Consider the following 19,952-nt stretch of genomic DNA (forward strand, 5'->3'; position numbering starts at 1 on the left):
ATGAGTGTTGCATTGTTATGTGACGTCAAACAACTGCTTCTTCACGAAGTCGGGGTAGATGAATTTGCCCCGAAGTCACAAGTAGGAACTCCGGCTTTAAGTGTCGTTCCATTGTACTTTAACTAGTAGGAGGTCGGAAATTTTCGAGTTCCGAGTTGTCTGGAACGCAGCATTATAAACAACAAACTACTGACGTCAGCTACAGGCGCTCAACGATTTGATTGGTGGAACAGTTCTGAGGTCAAAGTTTAACTTCCGTGTCACAAAGCTAACATGGCGGTGAGTTCATATGGTTTTCGCTTTCATTCAAACATCTTTTTACCCATAAACATTCTCAGGGGTATCTTTAGCCAGTATTTGTTTATTCCGAACATGACCTGAGATGTAGAAGAACTATTAGAAAGTAATGTGGCGTTTTTCTTGCTAACTTGGCTAGCCTAGCAAAGCTAACCTCAGGCTAAGTTCGTTCGTGTGTGTGTGCCTGTGCGCGCGTGCGCGCGGCTAGCTTGCATGTGATTTACTTACAAACTATGTCCCTTTGCTCTGTGTAGGATAAAGAAAAGAAGAAAAAGGAGAGCATCTTCGACTTGTCAAAATACATCGACAAGCCGATTCGTGTGAAGTTTCAAGGAGGCCGAGAGGGTAGGTGGATTCATCCTGATAATAAGCTAATGCTAATCAGTGTAGCCAGTGGAAACGGTACATGTGTGGGCATTGTTCCCCCTCTAAATCATTGAATTGATCCTGACTAACGTAAGCTTTACAATGTGTATTTCACTCTCAGCCAGCGGTGTCCTGAAAGGTTTTGATCCTCTGTTGAACCTGGTGCTGGACGGGACAATCGAGTATATGCGTGGTAAGTTAAGTGGATACAAACTCTCGGCAGTAAATGTAACATACGTCAATCAAAAAAGGAGTCAAACTGGGCCAATTTTATCGTTCAGGAGTGGGCTGACTTTGACGGAAACAACATGGGAAATGTCATTATGTTAAACATGGACATGTTCTTCTCCAATGGGCAAATTATTCGCATAATGAAAGAAACTGTATGGAGAGATGTCATTACTTCCATCTGACAACTTTACTTAGCTAGGATGGGACTGGGAGAAAACAGAGATTCATACACCCTTAACCTGAACTTAACTTAAGCCCTACCCAAACTAATCATCTCTGTAACACCTAATCATAACCTGTCGTGAAGCCTTATGAAGCTTTGGGGCTTCAAGCGGAGCAAGCACAGTGATATCTGGTGGTTTGTAAAACTTACAGTCGTCCTTCAAGACTAGAGCTGAACACAACACTACCTCCGATTTATGTAGTTTTAGTCTCTTATGTGTGCAATGAAAGTGCAACAAGCCTGCATGTTGTTATTAAAATCTGTAATACTTTTGTTCAGAAGTGCTGCATTAAATCTAGATGGTATTGTGCAATATGTTGCAGTAAAATAATTGCTAAATGCATCGTCCATAAAGCGTAGATATAAAATATTTTCGCTCACATGAAATATCAATATACCTTTTGGTGTAATTTAGACCCAGTGTCACTGTGGGCTTGTGCATTTTAGCTTCATGATTGTTGTTGATTTTGTTTTTTTTGTTGCATTTCAGATGAATCACAATGGGATGTGATTGGAGAGTGATATTCATTAAATTATCCTATTACTTTTATTACATTATTTCTTGGTATCAGGTGGAAATGTTCACTTATGATTCTAATGTACGTCGCCATTTTTCTCAATTATTCTCCTTTCTTCTTATCCCACTAATGTGCCAATCACATAGTTTAGTTGCAAAACTTTCAAAACTGTCAAACGGAATGAAGCGCTTTCTGAAGCACCAGTGATGTCTGAAGCTCATCAGTCACGTGGTAGTCTTCATTTGACACAAGCTCCGACACAATGTATTGAAACAGTGAGCTTCACTGGAGTGAAACAAACTTCTGTATCGTTCACCCATGTCTGAGGCCATGTTTTGAATCAGATTGTACACATGGTGTTCCATGAGATGTGTCTGACTTGGTTTAGGATCTATTTAAAGGGCCCTGTGGAGTTTCCTTGTAAACATAGTTCCTGTGTACATTCAGTGTTACTCACCAAAATGCATTGTGTGCATCCTTGAGGGCTAACAAACGTGTTGAATGGATTCCCTTCCTCATACTACATTTGTAAAGTAGTTTGTTTTGTTTTGTTTTTTAAGTTTGAAACTTGCATTGCTTACATTCAGGTTTACTTGCATTTACTCACATTACTGCCACCTAAACATCAGTGGAATACTGTGAAACATTGGCAGGATTGTTTATCGTGTCATCACATGCATGCGTATCCTCACACACATACATGAGACTGAACTAAACTGCTCTGTAACACTATGGTCAAAAAGTGGTCAAAAACTCCACAGGGTACCTTTTTAATAAGAACAGGTTCATGTGTGTCTGTAACTCTTGCCCATTCTTGTCTAACCAGATCCAGATGACCAGCTGAAGCTGACAGAAGACACCAGGCAGCTGGGGCTGGTGGTCTGCAGAGGAACCTCCGTAGTGCTAATCTGTCCTCAGGACGGCATGGAGGCTATACCAAACCCCTTCATACAGCAACAGGATGGCTAACACACTGTCACTCACTGAGTTACAGTCTCACACACACACACGCACACAAATACAACCATGCACACACTTGAATGTTTTGTTGAGTTTTTTGTTGTTTTAATTTTTTAAAAACATAACAGTAACATTGTGTCAAACAAAGCAAATTTCTGTTGTTAAAAATCATAAGTTGATCAGCAAAAGGACACTTAAAAGCACTTCACTTTTGTTTCTGTCTGTGACGTGAACGTTTGCAAAGATTTGAGTTGTAAAGAGCCCACAAGTTTTGGAAGTGTTAACAGTACCATTTTCTTTTTATCCAGAATAAGTCAACTTTTTACAATTCTTTGTTGTTTTTGATAAGAAAATAAAATAAAAATGTATGTTGAGTGTTGTGAATTTTGTTCCCCCTTGTTCTTGTACATATTGGATGTATGGATGGAGAACTAGATTAACTAGATGTGATTCAAAGAACTGTGAAAGTTGCAGCAATTTAATGAACTTTTAGCTGCTGTTTGCTGTGTGACTCAGCAGTCTTAAATCAAGCAGCCTTTTCCAGTAGGGATTATATCAGATTCAGCAGTCTGTCCACTGACCACTTGGATTTTGTATAGTCACTCTGTGACTTGTGGTCTGTCTGCAGCTCTGTGTCATTGCTGCCTAATTTGGCCAGAAAAAAATAATTTTCTGAGTAAATAAAGGCTAAAATATAACAACAAACTGAGTTACAGCTAATTTACACCTGTTGGCATTTAAGAATTGCACAAGTTAGTAGACTATGCCATATATCTTTTATAACCACTGGCTAACTAGTTCAGACCACTTGATGGAAAAGAAAAAAAATGAGTGGACAAACCGCTGGATTGGCAACAAGCATTTGAAAGTTTAAGGGTATTAAGGGTGTGTATGTAAAGATTAAAGCCATTCAATCCATCTGCACACTGACAGGTGGTACTAACTACTTTAAGTTGGACATGCTTTAAGCAGGGTGGCGGAATAATGTAAGCAAACTGACTTACCTTTGTTAGGACTGTTCATTAGAGCAGGAGGGATTCTGTACTGGCTATTACCTCAGAAAAATGGCAAGTAAATGGATCCAATTTGAACAAAAATACCATTTTATTTTAAATGAGGGATTGTTAGTAAAACACTAATTGAAAATGAATTAAAATTCAATTGTGCCACTGATATATTAAGTATTTTTCTTGTGAACAGTGCATCCTGAGTTGGGCTCCAAATGTCACTAAACATATTTAGATGTGAGAATAAAATGTATATGTTATAGTGTCATAGAGTTGTGAATAAAGTCCTTAAAATTGAATTCTCTAACTTCACTTCCTCTCTCACTGTCAACCTAAGTGCAGTAGGTTAATAAAGGCACTTTAACTGATCAGAGAAGCTGTAATCCCGGTAAAAGACGCCCAACGGTTTGCCAGGCGTTATGAGCTCGGGACATGAATTCCAGGAGGTTTCGCTCCTCCTCTGCTGCCCAGTCACTGTGTCAATGGAGCGCAGACAGGCAGAAACTAGAGGGAGTACTGAGCGCCACTGAAGTGCACTGACGATTTTTTATAGCCGTTTATTTTCTGGCATCACTTTTCTCCAACTTGCTGTAATGTGCGTTGCCTAAAGGAGTAGCCGATGTTTTTTTATTTACCTGGAGATTATGGGAGCTGTGAGGTGACAGTAGAAATGTCTGTGCACATCGGGGTGTAACGAAAGGGATCAAGACCGATGGGAGGAGGGTCGGCCGGGGATTTCTGAACCTGAGCCGACTTCCTAAAGTAAACTGAAAAGGTGAGTTACCTGCGGGACGGACACGGCACGCCCCTTGGCAGGTGGAACAAATAGCGGACCTCTCGGTCTTGTCCCTCGTCTTCCTCCATCCGTGTATCTATTCATGTGTGAGCCAAGTTGTGCGCTGAGAACTGCGGGACGTCGTGAATGTCAGTGTTCAGAGGAATGAGAGAAGAAAGAGGTGAGTGAGTTTACTTCAGAACAGAAAGCCTTTATTGTTTAGTGAAGCACCTGGAGTCCCCGTGCGTAATTTGCTGGTGCAGTGAATATCTTCACCGAGTCCATTTATTCATTGAAATCCTGTTATCTGTAAAACTTTGGGGACGTTTGCTTGTTTTTAGTGTGACCCTTTTCCACATCTAATTTGTGATCGCCAGGCAACATGGCCTCCCTGGTCTTTTTTACGCACGCCCGCACACTCTCAGCCTCTTGATGTTTCTGTGTGGTCTTTACGAGATTATAATCCTCATCTCTGTATTGAAACATCGGTGGGGTTCTCTTATATGGGCATCTGGGTTTGTCTCCCCAGCAAGCTACATTTCCATTGTTTTGAGCATTTCATAGGTGGGACGTTAGTCCTGATAGTATAATTTTGTTTGTGTGAATGACAAAACAATAAATATTATTCAATATTTATCGGCTATCCGAGGATATGAACACACGTAATGTTTCCCAGTGATGGAATGTAACTAGGTACATTTACTCAAGTACTCTACTTAAGTACAAATGTGAGGTACTTGTACTTTACTTGAGCATTTCCATTTTCTGTTACTTTCTACTTCTACTCCACCACATCTCAGAGGGAAATATTGTACTTTATACTTCACTACATTTGTCTGACATCTTTAGTTACTAGTTACTTTGCATAGTAAGATTTTACACACAAAACATATGAAGAGTTTATAAAATATGATGCTTTGTTATAAATGTAACTACCCAACAGTTTAATGAATTTATTGGCAACTATTTTGACAATCATTTGTCATTTTTCATGTAAAAACATTTCATGGTTCGAGGCTTCGAGCTTCCCAAATGTGAAGATTTGCTGCTTTTCCTTTTAATTATTTTAATTATTTTAATTTATTTTAATAACTTTAAGGTTTAGGTTTGGACTGTTGGTTGGACAAAACAAGCATTGTGAAGGTGCCACTTTTGGGCTCTGGGTAATTGTGACGCCATTTCTCACTATTTTCTGAATTTTTACAAACCAAGCAATCAGTTGTTTAATGGAGAAAATAATCAGCAGATTAATCCATGAAAATGAATTAATGAAAATAATCATTAGCTGCAGTCCTACACAAAATAGTTAAAAATTAGTTCCAACTCAGCCAATTACAACAGTAAAATCCTGCTTTTACACAAATGAGTAATAATAATATAATGTTATAATATGTAATAGTTACAGGGGATATATTACCGCATTGAGTACTTTTACTTTTTATACTTTAAGTACATTTTCCTGATTATACTTACATACTTTTACTTAAGTAACATTTTCAATGTAGGGCTTTTACTTGTAACAAGGTATTTTTACAGTGTGGTATTAGTACTTTTTCTTAAGTAAAGGACCGGAGTACTTCCTCCACCACTGATGATTCCAAACTACTTGTAATTTAAAACTGACAAAATTAGCTATTAAAGTTTTTGGTTTACACATGTGGAGAATTTTTTCTGATATAATGCAAATCAGTGGAACACAATACATATTGTGATATGTGGTCAATATCATAAATATATTCTTATCATTATCAGGATATTGATATCCACCCTGTTGTCCAGCCTTACCTATTCACTTACTGTAACGTGTCAGTCTAATGTTACATTACTGAGTCTCTTCAAATATTTTCCCATATGTGTCATATTCCCAAATCATACCCAGTACAGTTAATTACAGAACAACTGTTACTGTATTTCTACCAGGACTGGATCATTTTGTCTGTTTGGCAGTATGATACGGGATACAGTGGAATGTGACTTGTGAGGTTAGTGCTGTGAATCCAACATGGAGGTGAAGAAGGATGGAGGAGGAGTGTCATGGTCTTCTTCAGGGGCCTCTTCTGCTCCATCCAACACTGCCTCCTACAGAAGCACCCTCATAGCCTTACTCTTCTTCTTCCTCATTATCGGGGTCTTTGTAGGCCTGCTTATTGGTGAGTCCTCCGACAGTAATCACCACACAATCACATACTTAAAAACGTCAATATTCTGTGAAGACATCTGTAAGACTGAACCATTTGTACTTGTTTGTCGTTGCTAGCCTACCTGGTGCCGGAGCAGCATTATTTCGTGGAGACAGTGGAGCTGAAAGGTCTGAAGTATGATCCTGTCCTGCAGAATGAGAACTCTGGTTTCTCCATAGTACTATCCTCAGTTTTAAAGTCCAAGGTTAGTCCAGACTGTCACCATGTTGAGAGCTAATATTTCCTTTAAAAAGTGTTCAATTGTATATTTTCACTTTCTTACAGATTAAAAATGTCTTCACTGCCTCATCAATATCACATCACTACGTTGTTTGCAGTATTGTTGCCTATGGGTAAGTGAAAGCTGAACTGAGGTACATCATTTACTCCAAGCGGGAAAATCATCTAGAAGATTAAACAAACAACACTGTCTGTTTTCCTGTCTTCCCAGTAACATTAATGGTGACGTGATGGCAACATTCAGACTGGTCTTCAGGGTGTCCAAGGTCCAGCAGTATTCAGACAACTTAGTTCAGGACTTGCTGAGAGCAGGGCTCAGCTCAGCGATGCACGGGAAACCACTAGAGGTGCCAGAATTTGGAGAGATCAACGCTATCATCTTACTGGGTAGTGAAACTATTCTGTCATCAGTTGACTGTCTGTGGCACTACAAGTGGATGTGTGTAGTGGAAGTGATAGAAATAGGCCACAGCTGTGCAGTGCATTGTCTCAGGCCTCACAGGATCTAATGTTTCACCGTCTTCTCATTCCTAGGAGCCAGTGGGAAGTCTTTTTATGCTATTGGAGATGAGATGACAGGTGAGTGAATATGTTGTTAAATGTTTACACATCCTTGGAATACCGAATGGGTTGTGTTTCTAATATCAGGGCAAATAGCGTGACAGCTGTGACTTGTTAATCACAGACAAAAGTGCTAAATATATTGTTTAAAAAGCCGATTTGGCTCTTTTCTGTGACTTTAAAAGGATAGGTTCACTCACATGCCCACATATGTACATTAAAAGAGTTTTGTGTAACGAGGACTGTGGATTTTGTCCTCTATCTTTCACAATGGAATCACATTAGTGTTGGATCTCTTCATGTAGTGTGAACAGAAGAAATGCAGTAATTCAGTAACCAATAACTCTTGCAGTGTACATATGCGCATGTGAGTATTCTTTTAAGAAAGACAAATGCAAAAACATGAGAGCCTATCCTCTACAGCCCTGTAGTATTATTTGAATTGCACTGAAGCACAGCCATCCTTCTTGCATGTAAATACCTTACATGAAAACAAATGACGCTATAAAGAAATATTACATGAATATTGTTTGATACCAATCTGGAGTTTCCTCTGAAAAGATTGTTCTAATTCCTTATTTATTTCTGTAATGCACATGTTCATAATGTACCCTTTTTTCTATCATCTGGGCTCTCCAGCCAGGTGTCTTGACAACACCTTCACTTGTGACAACGGAGAATGCATCACCAAACTGAACCCAGAGTGTGACTTCATCCCCGACTGTGCAGATGGATCTGATGAAGCTCGTTGTGGTGAATGATTCTTAAAACTATAAATTTTACTACTGTCCTTTTGAGCCTCATTATTTGATTTTGCTTTTTCAGTTGTTATTGGTAAAAAGCATATATGGTTACCACAGACTGCAGCAGAATATACTGGCACTGACAGGTCATATTGTAAATGCCTGTAAGAAAAACCTTCACTGCTTCATCTCCGTCCTGACCACATCATCCAACTTATCCCCTCAGCCTGTGGTACACGTCTTGCTATGGGGAGTCGGGTGGTGGGTGGCGAGGATGCTCGGCAAGGGGAGCTGCCATGGCAGGTCAGTCTGAGGCTCCATGGACGCCACACCTGTGGAGCCTCCATCATCAACGAACGCTGGCTGGTCAGTGCAGCACACTGCTTTGAGAGGTAGGCAGCAATCATCATTTCCAAGTCACTGACGAGTTATTTATAAATCCCCCAAGCAGTGACATAACTGCACTTTCAGTTAATTAGTAAATCCGTTTTTATTACTGGAAATTGTGTTATTAAAGTGACTTCCATGTATATTTTAATGTTTTGTCATCTCTTTCTTTGCTGTTTATAGCGACAACAACCCCAGAGAGTGGACAGCCCTGGTAGGGGCCAGACTGGTGAGCGGTGAGGAGTCTGAGTCCAAAACGATTAACATCAAGTCGCTGGTTGTGTCTCCAGACTACAACCCTCTGACCACTGACAACGATGTTACAGTGCTGGAGCTGGAGACCCCGCTCACCTTCGGCTCTTACATCCAGCCCGTCTGCCTGCCTTCCCCATCTCATGTCTTTGCCCCTGGATACAGCTGTGTGGTGTCAGGGTGGGGAGCACTAAACCAGTTTAATAGTGAGTCTGCCTGCAGGAGTACACCTCAACACATCAACAGAGGAATTTAGGGTGAAAAGGAGCTGATTGTTTTTGGTACACAATACTATCAGTATTGTGTCACTATTTTGGAGATGATTGTTTTTAGCTTTCAGACGGTATTTTCCTGTAAGATAATACTGAGAAACTTCGGCTACAATAACTAAACAGGGCAATTAAGGCATTTGATGTCAGTCGGTTGAGAAAATTGTATCCATCAACAGTAATGCAGGCTTTTTTTAGACAAGGAAAAGAAAAAAGCTATATTACAATAACCAAATCCCAACATTACATCAAGTCCTATCACGGTATTATATTACTATATCCCTCCAACTCTACATGTTGTTATTCTAGATTTACAGTACATCCTTATAATCTTGAAAGCCGTCATTTATTAAGAATACATCACATAACTATTTTTATTGATATTAAGCATATATATATATATATATATATATGCATGTTGAAATACGATCAGTATGAGTAATTCAGTTGCCCTGGGCTCTTCTGTCATTCAGCTGAGGCGCCTCCCACACTGCAGAAGGCAGTGGTGAAAATCATCGACTCCAAGGTCTGCAATAAATCGTCTGTGTACAGAGGTGCTGTTACTGACAACATGATGTGTGCTGGATTCCTGCAGGGCAAGGTGGACTCGTGTCAGGTCAGTGCTGTTTCACTTGGTTCACACAAGGTGGCTACAATAGCATGAGTTATCAACTTACATTTTCTTACAATACTTTCATGTTTCGGGGCAATTTTGTATACATACACTGATGAGTTGGTCTTCCTTTTCTATCTTTAAACTATATGTAGCGTCAAAGCTGATTTTAACACTGGTCCCACCCTAAAATAGAGGCCTGTAGGCTGATGCTGTAATTTTCATCCTAGCATAACAGGATGTGTGATGTTAATGTTACAGTGAGAAAACATTCCTACCCAGTAAAGGTAGGTCTCATTACAGATCAATCAATTCATTCACCTAGACACAATTCAGATTCAAATCATAACCCATTAAATGGCAAAAAGAAATGATATATTGCATTCTGACAATTAATGTATCTCAACAGAAATGTATGTTTTCCTTGCTCAGCAACCCTGAAGCTGGTAGCGATTTGATGCCCTGCTTATAAAAATGTCATATCAGAATCAGATCAGAAATACTTTATTGATCCCCGAGGGGAAACTCTTTAAATGCACTTATATGGAGACTTGAATCTCTGTCCCACTTGTTTGCAGCTTGTCCTTCATCGAATAGGTCATTGAATGTTCTAAACAAGGTTAAAAGTTTAATTTATTCATCCAGAAAATCATGGATACCTGACACTAAACTGAACTTTAGTTGAAACAGGAAAGTCAACAAAATGACACTAACAAGGTTTTCACAGAGCAACGGCGCTGTTCTGAGCACCTGTTCTTATGTCAGAGAATCAGAGGTCTTGTGTTTTCCCTGCAGGGTGACTCTGGAGGGCCTCTGGTGTGTGAGGGGGCCCCGGGGAGGTTCTTCCTGGCTGGGGTGGTGAGTTGGGGTGTGGGCTGTGCCCAGATCAACAGGCCTGGGGTTTATTCCCGTGTCACCAGGCTCCGCAACTGGATTCTTAGTCACGCAGATCCCAGCTTGGTCCATAATTACTCCCAGTTTGTTCCCACTGTGCCAGTTACTGTGACAGCAGGAAGCTTTAATAATCCGCCAGTACCCAGGACCATAGCCATGGATTTGTCACCTGCACCAACACTACCTGGTAATGTCATACTGAAAGCAGCTTCATTTATTAGTCACTCATTCGTCACTTACCAAGAGAAATGGAATTAAGTCAGTCATAACTATATTGTATCACAAATGTGGAACTCGCTAATTTCTTTTTGTAGTCTCACACTCATGCTACATGTTCTGTCCATCATGTCCTCCAGTCTTGAACTGCAGTGGAAACTTCCAGTGTAGCGCCGTCTCCTGCATCAGCAAGGTCAACCCAGAGTGTGACGGAGTGCCAGACTGCCCCAACCAGGTCGACGAAAGAAACTGTGGTGGGTTTACACGCGTAAAGGGGTGCACATAATGGATTTAAAGGAAATGCTTCTGCTGATGTGTGTTTTTGTTTCAGACTGCGGTGTACGTCCTGCGTTGGGCTCCCATAGGATCGTGGGTGGAGTAACAGCTCGAAGGGGGGAGTGGCCTTGGATTGGCAGTCTCCAGTACCAGAGACTTCACCGCTGTGGCGCCACACTCATTCACAGCAAATGGTTACTCACAGCAGCACACTGCTTCAAAAGGTACTGTACCACGCACAAAATTCTTCTGTGCTGCGTGACAAGCTGAACCTAAACTTCACCACAATAATATTTGTTCATATCAATATGTCTTGCATTACATCCAGAATGGTACTGAGCCTGTTATAACACTGTCTTCATTTATAACCCCAAGTGACCCGAGCCCCACTAACTGGGCTGTGAGCCTGGGATCTGTGCTGCGCTCTGGGATAGGAGCCCTGGTCATCCCCATCCAGAGGATCGTCATCCACCCAGCCTTCAACGGCACCAACATGGACCATGACGTGGCTCTGTTGGAGCTGGCGGTCCCAGCCCCCATGTCCTACACCATCCAGTCTGTCTGTCTCCCCTCGCCAGTGCACCACTTTCTTAACAATGCAGAGTGCTACATCACAGGCTGGGGATCCATGAGGGAAGGAGGTGAGACATTTAAAATCCCACTGACATTAGGCACAGCTTTCCAGAAAGCATCATACAGTTGCACAATGATGTAAATGTGTTACAACAAACTGGACAATTGGAAATCATTATCCACAGGGAATTTTAACAAGCATCTCAGTTGAGAGATGTGGGTGAAAGCAAGAAAACACTGGAGGAGCAAAAGACTCAAAGACTTTAGTGTAAAAACTTATTTTTTTTAAATTATCATTAGAACTTTATGTACTGAGGTAAGCCCTTATAGCTCCATTATCCCATCAACCTTACAATATGATATAATATGACACGAACCACTATCAAATGGTATTTCTCACTTACCCTCTTGGTATGTAGCCATGCAGATAGTTTCTCTTTTATCTGCTGAGGTTCTGACCACTGAAACTCCTGCTGCTACACCAGAACAATGGAGGTGAATGGGATTTGGTTTGTGATGCTCACAGCGGTAGCAACTGACATTTAAAAATCCAACAGCAACTTCCAGAAAAAATGTTGCAATCAGACTCAATAATATAATTATTATTATTTGCCATAGGTTCATTGACCAACCTGCTGCAGAAAGCTGCAGTGAACATCATTGACCAGGCAGACTGCCAGCAGTCATATGGAAATGTGCTGACTCCTAACATGATGTGTGCTGGTTTCATGGAGGGAGGCAGGGACACCTGTTTGGTAAGATGCAGGACATTATACCTTTTACACAGCCTGGAAATGGGCCGGACATCTGGGTGGTACAGTCTTGCCAGCATCTGAGCGGTAAGATTGTGGACCAAGATTACACAAGTGAGCAGAGGTTCAGGGAAATAGGGCCATGGCTCCGATTTTACAGTGGATAGTTAACCAGGTCAGAACAATGTAAATGTTGCCCTTTTCTCTTTAGAGGTTTCTAGGACTTGTCTTTGGAAAAAGTAAAAGCATATGAATAATTTATGGTTTGAAAATACTTGTTGGATATTATAATTATGGCGTAAACATGATAGAGAAAACCAAGTGTTGCTTGTTCAGTAACATTGCAGCACTTATGTGAGAGATGCTTATCTGATGGGAGAGTAGACTTCTTTCCTACAAATACAGAGCCCCCCTTTTCACTCGCTCCCTCTCTGTAATCTTCTTATGTAAGGAAACCCACATGCATTCCTGTCTCGGTCAAAGCACCTGGCATCTCAGCAGCGATTCAAGTGACATTCTCTTTGTACCTGCTGGGTCTTACTTACTCTTCTGCTTCTTCACTCATCCTTATTCAATTGTTTTATTCTCCTTAACATACTGGAGACTTCAGAGCATTGAGGTTATTTTAATGTCTAATTATTAAAGGTCACAGGTTCTTTCTCCCCTCTCTCCTCCATCATCCAGGGAGACTCTGGAGGGCCACTGACCTGCCGTCAACTCTCTGGCCAGTGGTTCATTGCTGGAGTGACCAGCTGGGGACATGGATGTGGGCGATTTGGTTTTCCGGGGGTTTACACTCGTGTGACGTCCATCAGGAAATGGATATCTACATACCTGCCTTTCTGAAGGGGCAAAAAGGGAGCTGAACCTGCAAACGGGGACAGTGGATTTTCCTGATACATCTTCTCCAGAAAAGTGTACTGTATAAGGACTAAAGTCATGCTAAATGTCACACATAGTTTCCACAATATTGACCTGTGTGACCTACTGGTCATGGGTGCTGTTTGTAATACTGTGCAATCATCTGAACTGGGACCATCCTCTTTCATAATGTGCTGAAGAAATAAGGACTGAGCTGTGGCTTATTTTCAGACAATCTGCTAGCACATGCATGAAAGTATTTATTTCAGTTATTTATTTTCCTGACTGTTAAACTTACTGTACATGGTGTTGTGTATTTTTTTTCCTTTTGTGTGGGGTTCAGAATATATGTGATTCATGTATGGGTACATTTCCTTGTCTTTTTTTGTATCTATTCTTAGAAAATAAGACAAAGAAGCAATGTAATAATTGTTACATGAAAGGTGGGTTTTCTGGGAAAAAAGTGGTATTGGAATCAGCTTTAAAAGGAATCCACCTTTTGACTTGAGTTTGATAAAAGGCAACTACTGGCGATGTTTCATTTATTATAGCTGTACACTCTTTTTGATGAGAAATAAGACCCTGATTGACAAGATGTATTGATTTTTCATGAAAATCATTTGCTCACAATCACACTGCAAATAATGTTCACTGGCTTTTCCGGCTCTTACGTCCCTACATAAACTCATCAGGATAGAGAGGAAAAAATAGGATTATGGTTCCCAGACATCTGACAAACTGTGCACACAAAGCTGAGAAAGGTTCAGTACCCTGTGTACAGCAAGGCAGACCCTGCTGAAACAAGCCCACTACTGTGAAGGGCTGCAGATAGAGTGACAACTAGAAAACAGGTCAGACAAAACAGTTTTGTTCTACAGGCGTACTTTGATATAGGACTGTTTGGAGGCTTGTGAATGTCAGGTTCACGGTTGTGTACTTTTATTTAGAGTAAAAGCATGTTAAGGAAAGCCTGTGTTGTCCCTTAAGGGCTCCGGTTGTGCTGCTTATTTTATAAACACAAATATTTAGTCTCCCTCTGAGCATAAACACAATGTGGGCACACTGCTGACTGTGTTTTAAGGAGCAATTGTAGTGACAGAGACTTAAGTCCTGTTCATAGTTATCGGTATCATGTGTACTAATTATACAGGCTCTTAAACATAAGAAACATTCATCCTTAGTTCGATGGCAGGAAGGTGTCAGTGTTGCTATTGAAGCCACACTGTAGTAAACACATACTGTTATAATTACTCCAAAAACAAAAGTCATAGTGCTGCAGTTGACTAATTTAAGACTGCCTACATTGCATCAGTACATTTATTTTCTAAACTGCTTATCCTATTGAGGGGCAAAGGGAGCTGAGACATATCCCAGCATGCACTGCATAAAACTTCGGGTACACCCTGGACGCCAGTCAATCACAGGGCTAGCACATACTTACAACACACATTCACTCCAACAGGCAGTTTAGAGTTTCCAATTCTTCTGACCTACATTGTCTTTGGACATGCAGGTCCAAATTGCAGCTTTTTACAATGCATGTTTACTTATTAACCAGAAGATTCATTATTTATAACATAAAAACACAAATAATCAAACTTTGTTACTAAACTGTTCCTCAGAGCAAAATGAAAATGTCCACAGAGATATTGTTATGGCTAGAGTCCACAGGCTATGCTTGCCTGTCTGTGAGGTATTATGACAGAAGTTGATGGTGTGCTGCTGCCATGACACACCTGTGCACAGCTCCTGGCCTCCCCCAGTGGTACACTGTGCTCCTCCTCAGCAGCCTGAGGAAGGGAAGGGTAAAGAGAGGGGTGTTCACATGCGAGCTCTTTCCCTCTGTAATCTGGAGTTGTATGTTCGGGACACGGTGTTCCAGGCATCCATATACCGGTCCATACACATGGCAATACATTTCTGTGAGGACAAAAGCAGTGACGTTAACACTCTTCAAAAATAATTCTGGAATTGTGGAACAATTCAGGATCTTTTTTTAAGGCTGCAACTAACAAATTATTCTGCCAATTTTTTTCTTGATTAATCGTTGGGTCTATAACTTATCAAAAAGGGGGGGGGATGCCCATGACAATTTCCCAGAACTTAAGTTGACTTATTCAAATTGCTTGTTTTGTCTGGCCAACAGTCTAAAACTCAAACATTTTGCTTCCCTTATCATAGAAATCAAAGAAAAGCATTAACTCTTCACATGAGAGACTAGAACCAGTGGATTTTTATTTGAAATATGACTTACACAAATAATAGATCATCAGAATTGTTACAGATTTTCTGTCAAATGAAAGCATACTTAAATGGCCCAACGCATACCTGCTCAGAGTTGTCCAGCGTGCTTCCAGGTTTACCTATGCACTTCTTGAAGCATTTGTCTGTCATTCTCTGAAACATAAAGAAATTGCTCGTTTACTATAATTTATTACTAACAGCTGGCTTGCAGTTACAGCAGCAGTTCACAACATTGCCCGGTGAGCATTTGTTTGACGTTTTGCAGGTGAAAAGACTCTGCGACGTCTCGAATTAAACTGGGTTAAAGAGTCAGGGTTTTGGGACGTTTACATTGTCTCACAAATATTTCAACAACTACCGCGGTTTCTCTGAGTCAAACTTCGTTAATGTGGTAATTTGACGTTATGACAGGATTATTAAAGGTGCTCACACCATCCCCAACTATATTTAACGTTACTCTTCGACCTAGTAAGTTTTGGGTCTTGCTAGCTTAGCAGCTGTGTTCATTGATTTACCTGCAGCAGCTCCTGTGCGTTAGCCACCGCGATCTGGACCTTGACCTGCTCCATGATCGTGCCAGGGTCCACTTTACCACCTGATCCACCTGCTGAGAAGTCTGAGCCGAACCCGTCCATTTCTACCAGAGTCGTTACTGAAAGCTGTAGCTTTAGCGCTCTTCTTTAAATGCACGTGCAAGCAGCTACTGCTAGGTTCGGCTAACGTGCGTTTTCGATGCCCTTGACAGCCGCGGAAGACTGTACACGTCATTTCCGTATACGGGATTCCGACATGGGACATGTAGTTTTTGGGGAGTGGACACGGTTGGGTTACAGTGCAATAAATATACCGCTGCCAGAAACACGTTCTGCGTTATATATTTAAAGTCATGTTTATAATAACTTAAGATACACAGACGGTTTGTCAGCACACATACACCCGCCCCCCGCCCAACAACACACGTGCGTGTTGGCCACACGGTGGAGATACACTCCACTGAATCACTCAAGTCTAAATCTTTAATGGAGTGAATTAGACTCCAGTTTTGTTTTTTTTCAACTATGCTACCAACAGATACCTATAACTATGATTTTTTTTTTTACATAGCATTAAACAATTTAACACACATTGTTAGATAGATAGATAGATAGATAGATAGATAGATAGATAGATAGATAGATAGATAGATAGATAGATAGATAGATAGATAGATAGATAGATAGATAGATAGATAGATAGATAGATAGATAGATAGATAGATAAGTCACTGATTGCAACTGTATAGCATATCCAGTCATCTTGCATTGTAGTAGATCAAGGTTGGTTGTCCAGCAATGAGGGGTCTAAGTTTAGGACTGTCATGTCTAAAAGTAAAAAAACAAACAAAAAAGCATTCAAATTAAGTTGTACTTATTTACAAAAACACAATGCAATGCCAAGATATGCTATGATTCAGTTTTGTTTTGTTTTGTTTTTGTCATGTCTCGGGATGTCTTGTTTGGTATGGCTGAACGTTTTGAATGATAAAATTCATAAATAAATTGTGGGGGAACTTTATTTATTTGCAGAACATCACAGCAATCATTTATCTCATCCTGATCCTCCACAGCAGGCTGTATTGGAAAAGAAATTCAATAAAAAATGAATAATATGCATCCACAGAGCGTAATTTTAATCAGGATATTCCATATTCCCTTCATCCATTGCATAATTATATTGCATTCATGTTCAGTCTGTCATTCCAAGGTAGTTATTGTAAGATTGCTCTGTCAACTTGCCCTTGTTTAATGGAAAATAAGTAACAATTTCAGTTAAAACTAAACTTGTCACCTTGCCTGGGTCACTATGTGGAAAGCAATAACTGATGACATAAATAGAAAATCATTAGAACCTCAACATTGTTTGGTGTTAAGGCCTGGGCCTGAGGATGGCCCCCTCCGAGGACCCCTCTCCTTATGTTTCATATGGGATGACCTCACTGAGAAGACCACCTGCCTTGAGTGAACAAATATGTGGTACAGTGAGTCCGCAGGCAACAATGGAGCGACGGTTACTGTCATCTAAACAGACACTCTGTGAGTGGCTTGTTGCGATGCTGGGGGCATTGAGGAATAATTGTGGGGGGTCTGATTAGTGGCGCGGCTGCCTAAGAGTAATTAATGACCAGTTACACAATGCTTGATCCCAAGCACATGTAAACACACACACACACACACACACACACACACACACACACACACATAAGTCCTCAGACCAGTTTGGCTTCAAGCCACTGGGCTGAACGGGGGAAGGGAGGGTTGGGTTAAAGTGCAGCAAAATGAATTAACCCTAGATTACAATCATGAGTTCATTAATCTAATCTTCTTAAATTCTTAATCTCCTTCAGGCACACTTGTGTGTATGAAAGCATTTGGCCCAGTCAGCTTCAAGGGAGGCCTCTACAAGCACCGATAACAATGGTTATGAGAATGTAAATTACTCACGAGTGTGTTTATGGTGTCAAAATTTGAGGTTACACAAAGAATGTTAGTGGTTACTTCAGGGCTTTCATGTGTAAAAACAATTATGTTGATTGATTAGTAGTAGCAAGAAACAATAGGAAATAGTGGATAAAATGAAGCTGACTGAAAAGCACACACATGTGCTCACATACACACACACACACACAGAGACACAGGGGGGACCTTAGCAGTGCGGCCTCCATTCTGGTAGTGGTGTTTGTGATGTTAGAGATCAGTCAGCTGTGTGCACCGTCTCTACCAGTCAGTCAGTTCTGAGAGGGAGTAATTGTCCCCACAGCCTCTATTGTTTGAATAAAAATGAGACTTCAAATATTCAAATTATCACTGATCCATGAACAGTTTAATGTACATCTGCAGTGTTCAGTTTTCCTTTTCTGACTATCATTCTGTCTTCTTTGCTGACTTCCGTGGGGCCTTTTTCACAGCAAACATTTTGACTTGTTAAAGCACGAAAAGCTCAGGTGTAACTAACTCTGTTCCATTTAAGTTTCCCAGCAAGCCAAAGACACAGCATGCACAATAGCAGGGCCTTGGAGCTGGCACACCTAAATGGAATCAAGCCATTATTTATGTCAATAATTACACCTGCAGACATGTTGAGACATGTCCCAGACATGTTGCACAGAAAAGAGACATACTGTAATTCTTGAATCTGTTCTGCATTTATCGAAATTATACAACTATCTTTATTTTTTTCAAAGTACTTGGATAATTTTATCTTTACTCTAAATGCATAAACAATGCAAACACACACAGACACTTCTTTTCCCAAACTTCTAGTTCAAAATATTCACACCAGTTTACACATAGCTTCTGTGTTGTATCGTGTTTTAAGCAGCCCATGAAATTCTTTGTATGTGCAGGCTGACTTGGCTGGTTCTTGACTGACCTCATTCGCATCCTGATAGCTCACGAGTACTTAAATCCGTCAGAAAATGCCAGGAATTCAGCTGGAGAAACGATCTCATGGCCCTCGGAAGGACTTTAACCTGCCATCATATGATTATTAAGTGGAGCTGGCAAGCAGAGCAAAGACTGCGCTGTGCCTGGTGCTGATCAATATTCCTGATGACTATATTATCAGTAGTAATATCTGGGTAAACTTGTCCTCTGAGGACACTGAGGTCATGTGTCACATGTGTCAGAGGGTTATATAATTTTCTTTCTATTTAGCAACCTGGGGGAGTTTTCATTAATCAAAAACTTGCACATGGTGGGTATTGTAGAAGCTGATTCCAGTATTTTTAGACTCAACGTGTTTAGATTTGACTACTTTTAGGCATAGAAAATGATAAATAAATTAAGGCTTCAATATTTCTCCTCCAACATTTTGTTCCCGGCAGCGTGGAGACATTTAGACCTTCATGTTTGGCAATAACATTTTACAGAAAGCATTACTAAACTGTAATTACCTGAATAAATAAAATTCAAATTATTCAAAAATAATTTAACCTTTTCTGGTTTGTTTGGTTTTTTTGTTTGTTTTGTTTTGGTTTGGTTTTTTGGTCAAAATCACATATTTGGAAAAAATTAACTCTGCTCCAACTCTTAATTTATTTGAATTCTAAAAATATGTCTTTTGGCCACTGCTTTATACTAAATTAAATGTTAGGGCTATTCATTTAAATCTCTCACTTTAGTTGTATTTGTCTTTATTCTATTTTCTCTGTTTTATATTATTTTTATCTGGTATCATATTTTATTCTTTTTAAATCCTATTTATATGTGTCTTTTTATATTACCTTGTTTTTCTTGCATATCTGGTCCTAATGTCGTTTTATGTATGTGTAGAGTCCTACAGTTACGATACGATTTCTAGTGCGCATGCGCCAAAGTGCATGCTGCCTGTTGCCGTAGCTCCGTCTCGTCGTCTATATGTTTTATGAGTCTGTGGTGGCCAGTGCTATCCTGTGTGCTGTTGCATGCTGGGGCAGCAGGTTGAGGGTAGCGGACGCTAACAGACTCAACAAACTGATCCGTAAGGCCAGTGACATT

The 19,952-nt window shown here is 40.4% G+C and overlaps 3 protein-coding genes across 3 annotated transcripts; 2 read left to right on the forward strand and 1 right to left on the reverse strand.

The window, feature by feature from the left end:
• The first annotated feature begins 142 nt into the window (after window positions 1-142).
• On the forward strand, window positions 143-2,969 carry lsm7 (LSM7 homolog, U6 small nuclear RNA and mRNA degradation associated). Its single transcript, XM_044199820.1, has 4 exons — window positions 143-279; window positions 552-642; window positions 785-856; window positions 2,462-2,969. Exons 1-4 carry the CDS (start codon window positions 274-276, stop codon window positions 2,602-2,604), a joined length of 312 nt encoding a protein of 103 aa, XP_044055755.1. The 5' UTR covers window positions 143-273; the 3' UTR covers window positions 2,605-2,969.
• Window positions 2,970-4,289: 1,320 nt separating this feature from the next.
• On the forward strand, window positions 4,290-13,562 carry tmprss9 (transmembrane serine protease 9). Its single transcript, XM_044199969.1, has 16 exons — window positions 4,290-4,558; window positions 6,298-6,527; window positions 6,635-6,762; window positions 6,843-6,910; window positions 7,009-7,184; window positions 7,332-7,376; window positions 7,998-8,111; window positions 8,328-8,493; window positions 8,672-8,946; window positions 9,483-9,625; window positions 10,418-10,703; window positions 10,873-10,986; window positions 11,064-11,232; window positions 11,384-11,649; window positions 12,200-12,336; window positions 13,018-13,562. The coding sequence occupies exons 2-16, from the start codon at window positions 6,380-6,382 to the stop codon at window positions 13,177-13,179; spliced, it is 2,397 nt and encodes a 798-aa protein (XP_044055904.1). The 5' UTR covers window positions 4,290-4,558; window positions 6,298-6,379; the 3' UTR covers window positions 13,180-13,562.
• A 549-nt stretch (window positions 13,563-14,111) lies between these two features.
• Window positions 14,112-16,216, reverse strand: timm13 (translocase of inner mitochondrial membrane 13 homolog (yeast)). Its single transcript, XM_044199971.1, has 3 exons — window positions 15,954-16,216; window positions 15,523-15,591; window positions 14,112-15,114 (listed from the first exon to the last, which is right to left on the reverse strand). Exons 1-3 carry the CDS (start codon window positions 16,071-16,073, stop codon window positions 15,016-15,018), a joined length of 288 nt encoding a protein of 95 aa, XP_044055906.1. The 5' UTR covers window positions 16,074-16,216; the 3' UTR covers window positions 14,112-15,015.
• Window positions 16,217-19,952: the final 3,736 nt, after the last annotated feature.

The sequence above is a fragment of the Siniperca chuatsi genome, linkage group LG6, assembly GCF_020085105.1.
Source record: "Siniperca chuatsi isolate FFG_IHB_CAS linkage group LG6, ASM2008510v1, whole genome shotgun sequence".
NCBI classification, from domain to species: domain Eukaryota; kingdom Metazoa; phylum Chordata; class Actinopteri; order Centrarchiformes; family Sinipercidae; genus Siniperca; species Siniperca chuatsi.

What these genes read in the sequence shown, in the direction of transcription:
- timm13 (XM_044199971.1), bottom strand. Translation starts at nt 16,073, where the DNA reads ATGGACGGGTTCGGCTCAGACTTCTCAGCAGGTGGATCAGGTGGTAAA. An exon ending in ACGCACAGGAGCTGCTGCAG is followed by an intron (nt 15,592 to 15,953) that starts GTAAATCAATGA and finishes TTTATGTTTCAG; the next exon opens with AGAATGACAGACAAATGCTT. An exon ending in CGCTGGACAACTCTGAGCAG is followed by an intron (nt 15,115 to 15,522) that starts GTATGCGTTGGG and finishes TTGTCCTCACAG; the next exon opens with AAATGTATTGCCATGTGTAT.
- tmprss9 (XM_044199969.1), top strand. Translation starts at nt 6,380, where the DNA reads ATGGAGGTGAAGAAGGATGGAGGAGGAGTGTCATGGTCTTCTTCAGGG. An exon ending in GCAGCACACTGCTTTGAGAG is followed by an intron (nt 8,494 to 8,671) that starts GTAGGCAGCAAT and finishes TGCTGTTTATAG; the next exon opens with CGACAACAACCCCAGAGAGT. An exon ending in GCAGCACACTGCTTCAAAAG is followed by an intron (nt 11,233 to 11,383) that starts GTACTGTACCAC and finishes TATAACCCCAAG; the next exon opens with TGACCCGAGCCCCACTAACT.
- lsm7 (XM_044199820.1), top strand. An exon ending in GTTTCAAGGAGGCCGAGAGG is followed by an intron (nt 643 to 784) that starts GTAGGTGGATTC and finishes TTTCACTCTCAG; the next exon opens with CCAGCGGTGTCCTGAAAGGT. An exon ending in GACAATCGAGTATATGCGTG is followed by an intron (nt 857 to 2,461) that starts GTAAGTTAAGTG and finishes TTGTCTAACCAG; the next exon opens with ATCCAGATGACCAGCTGAAG.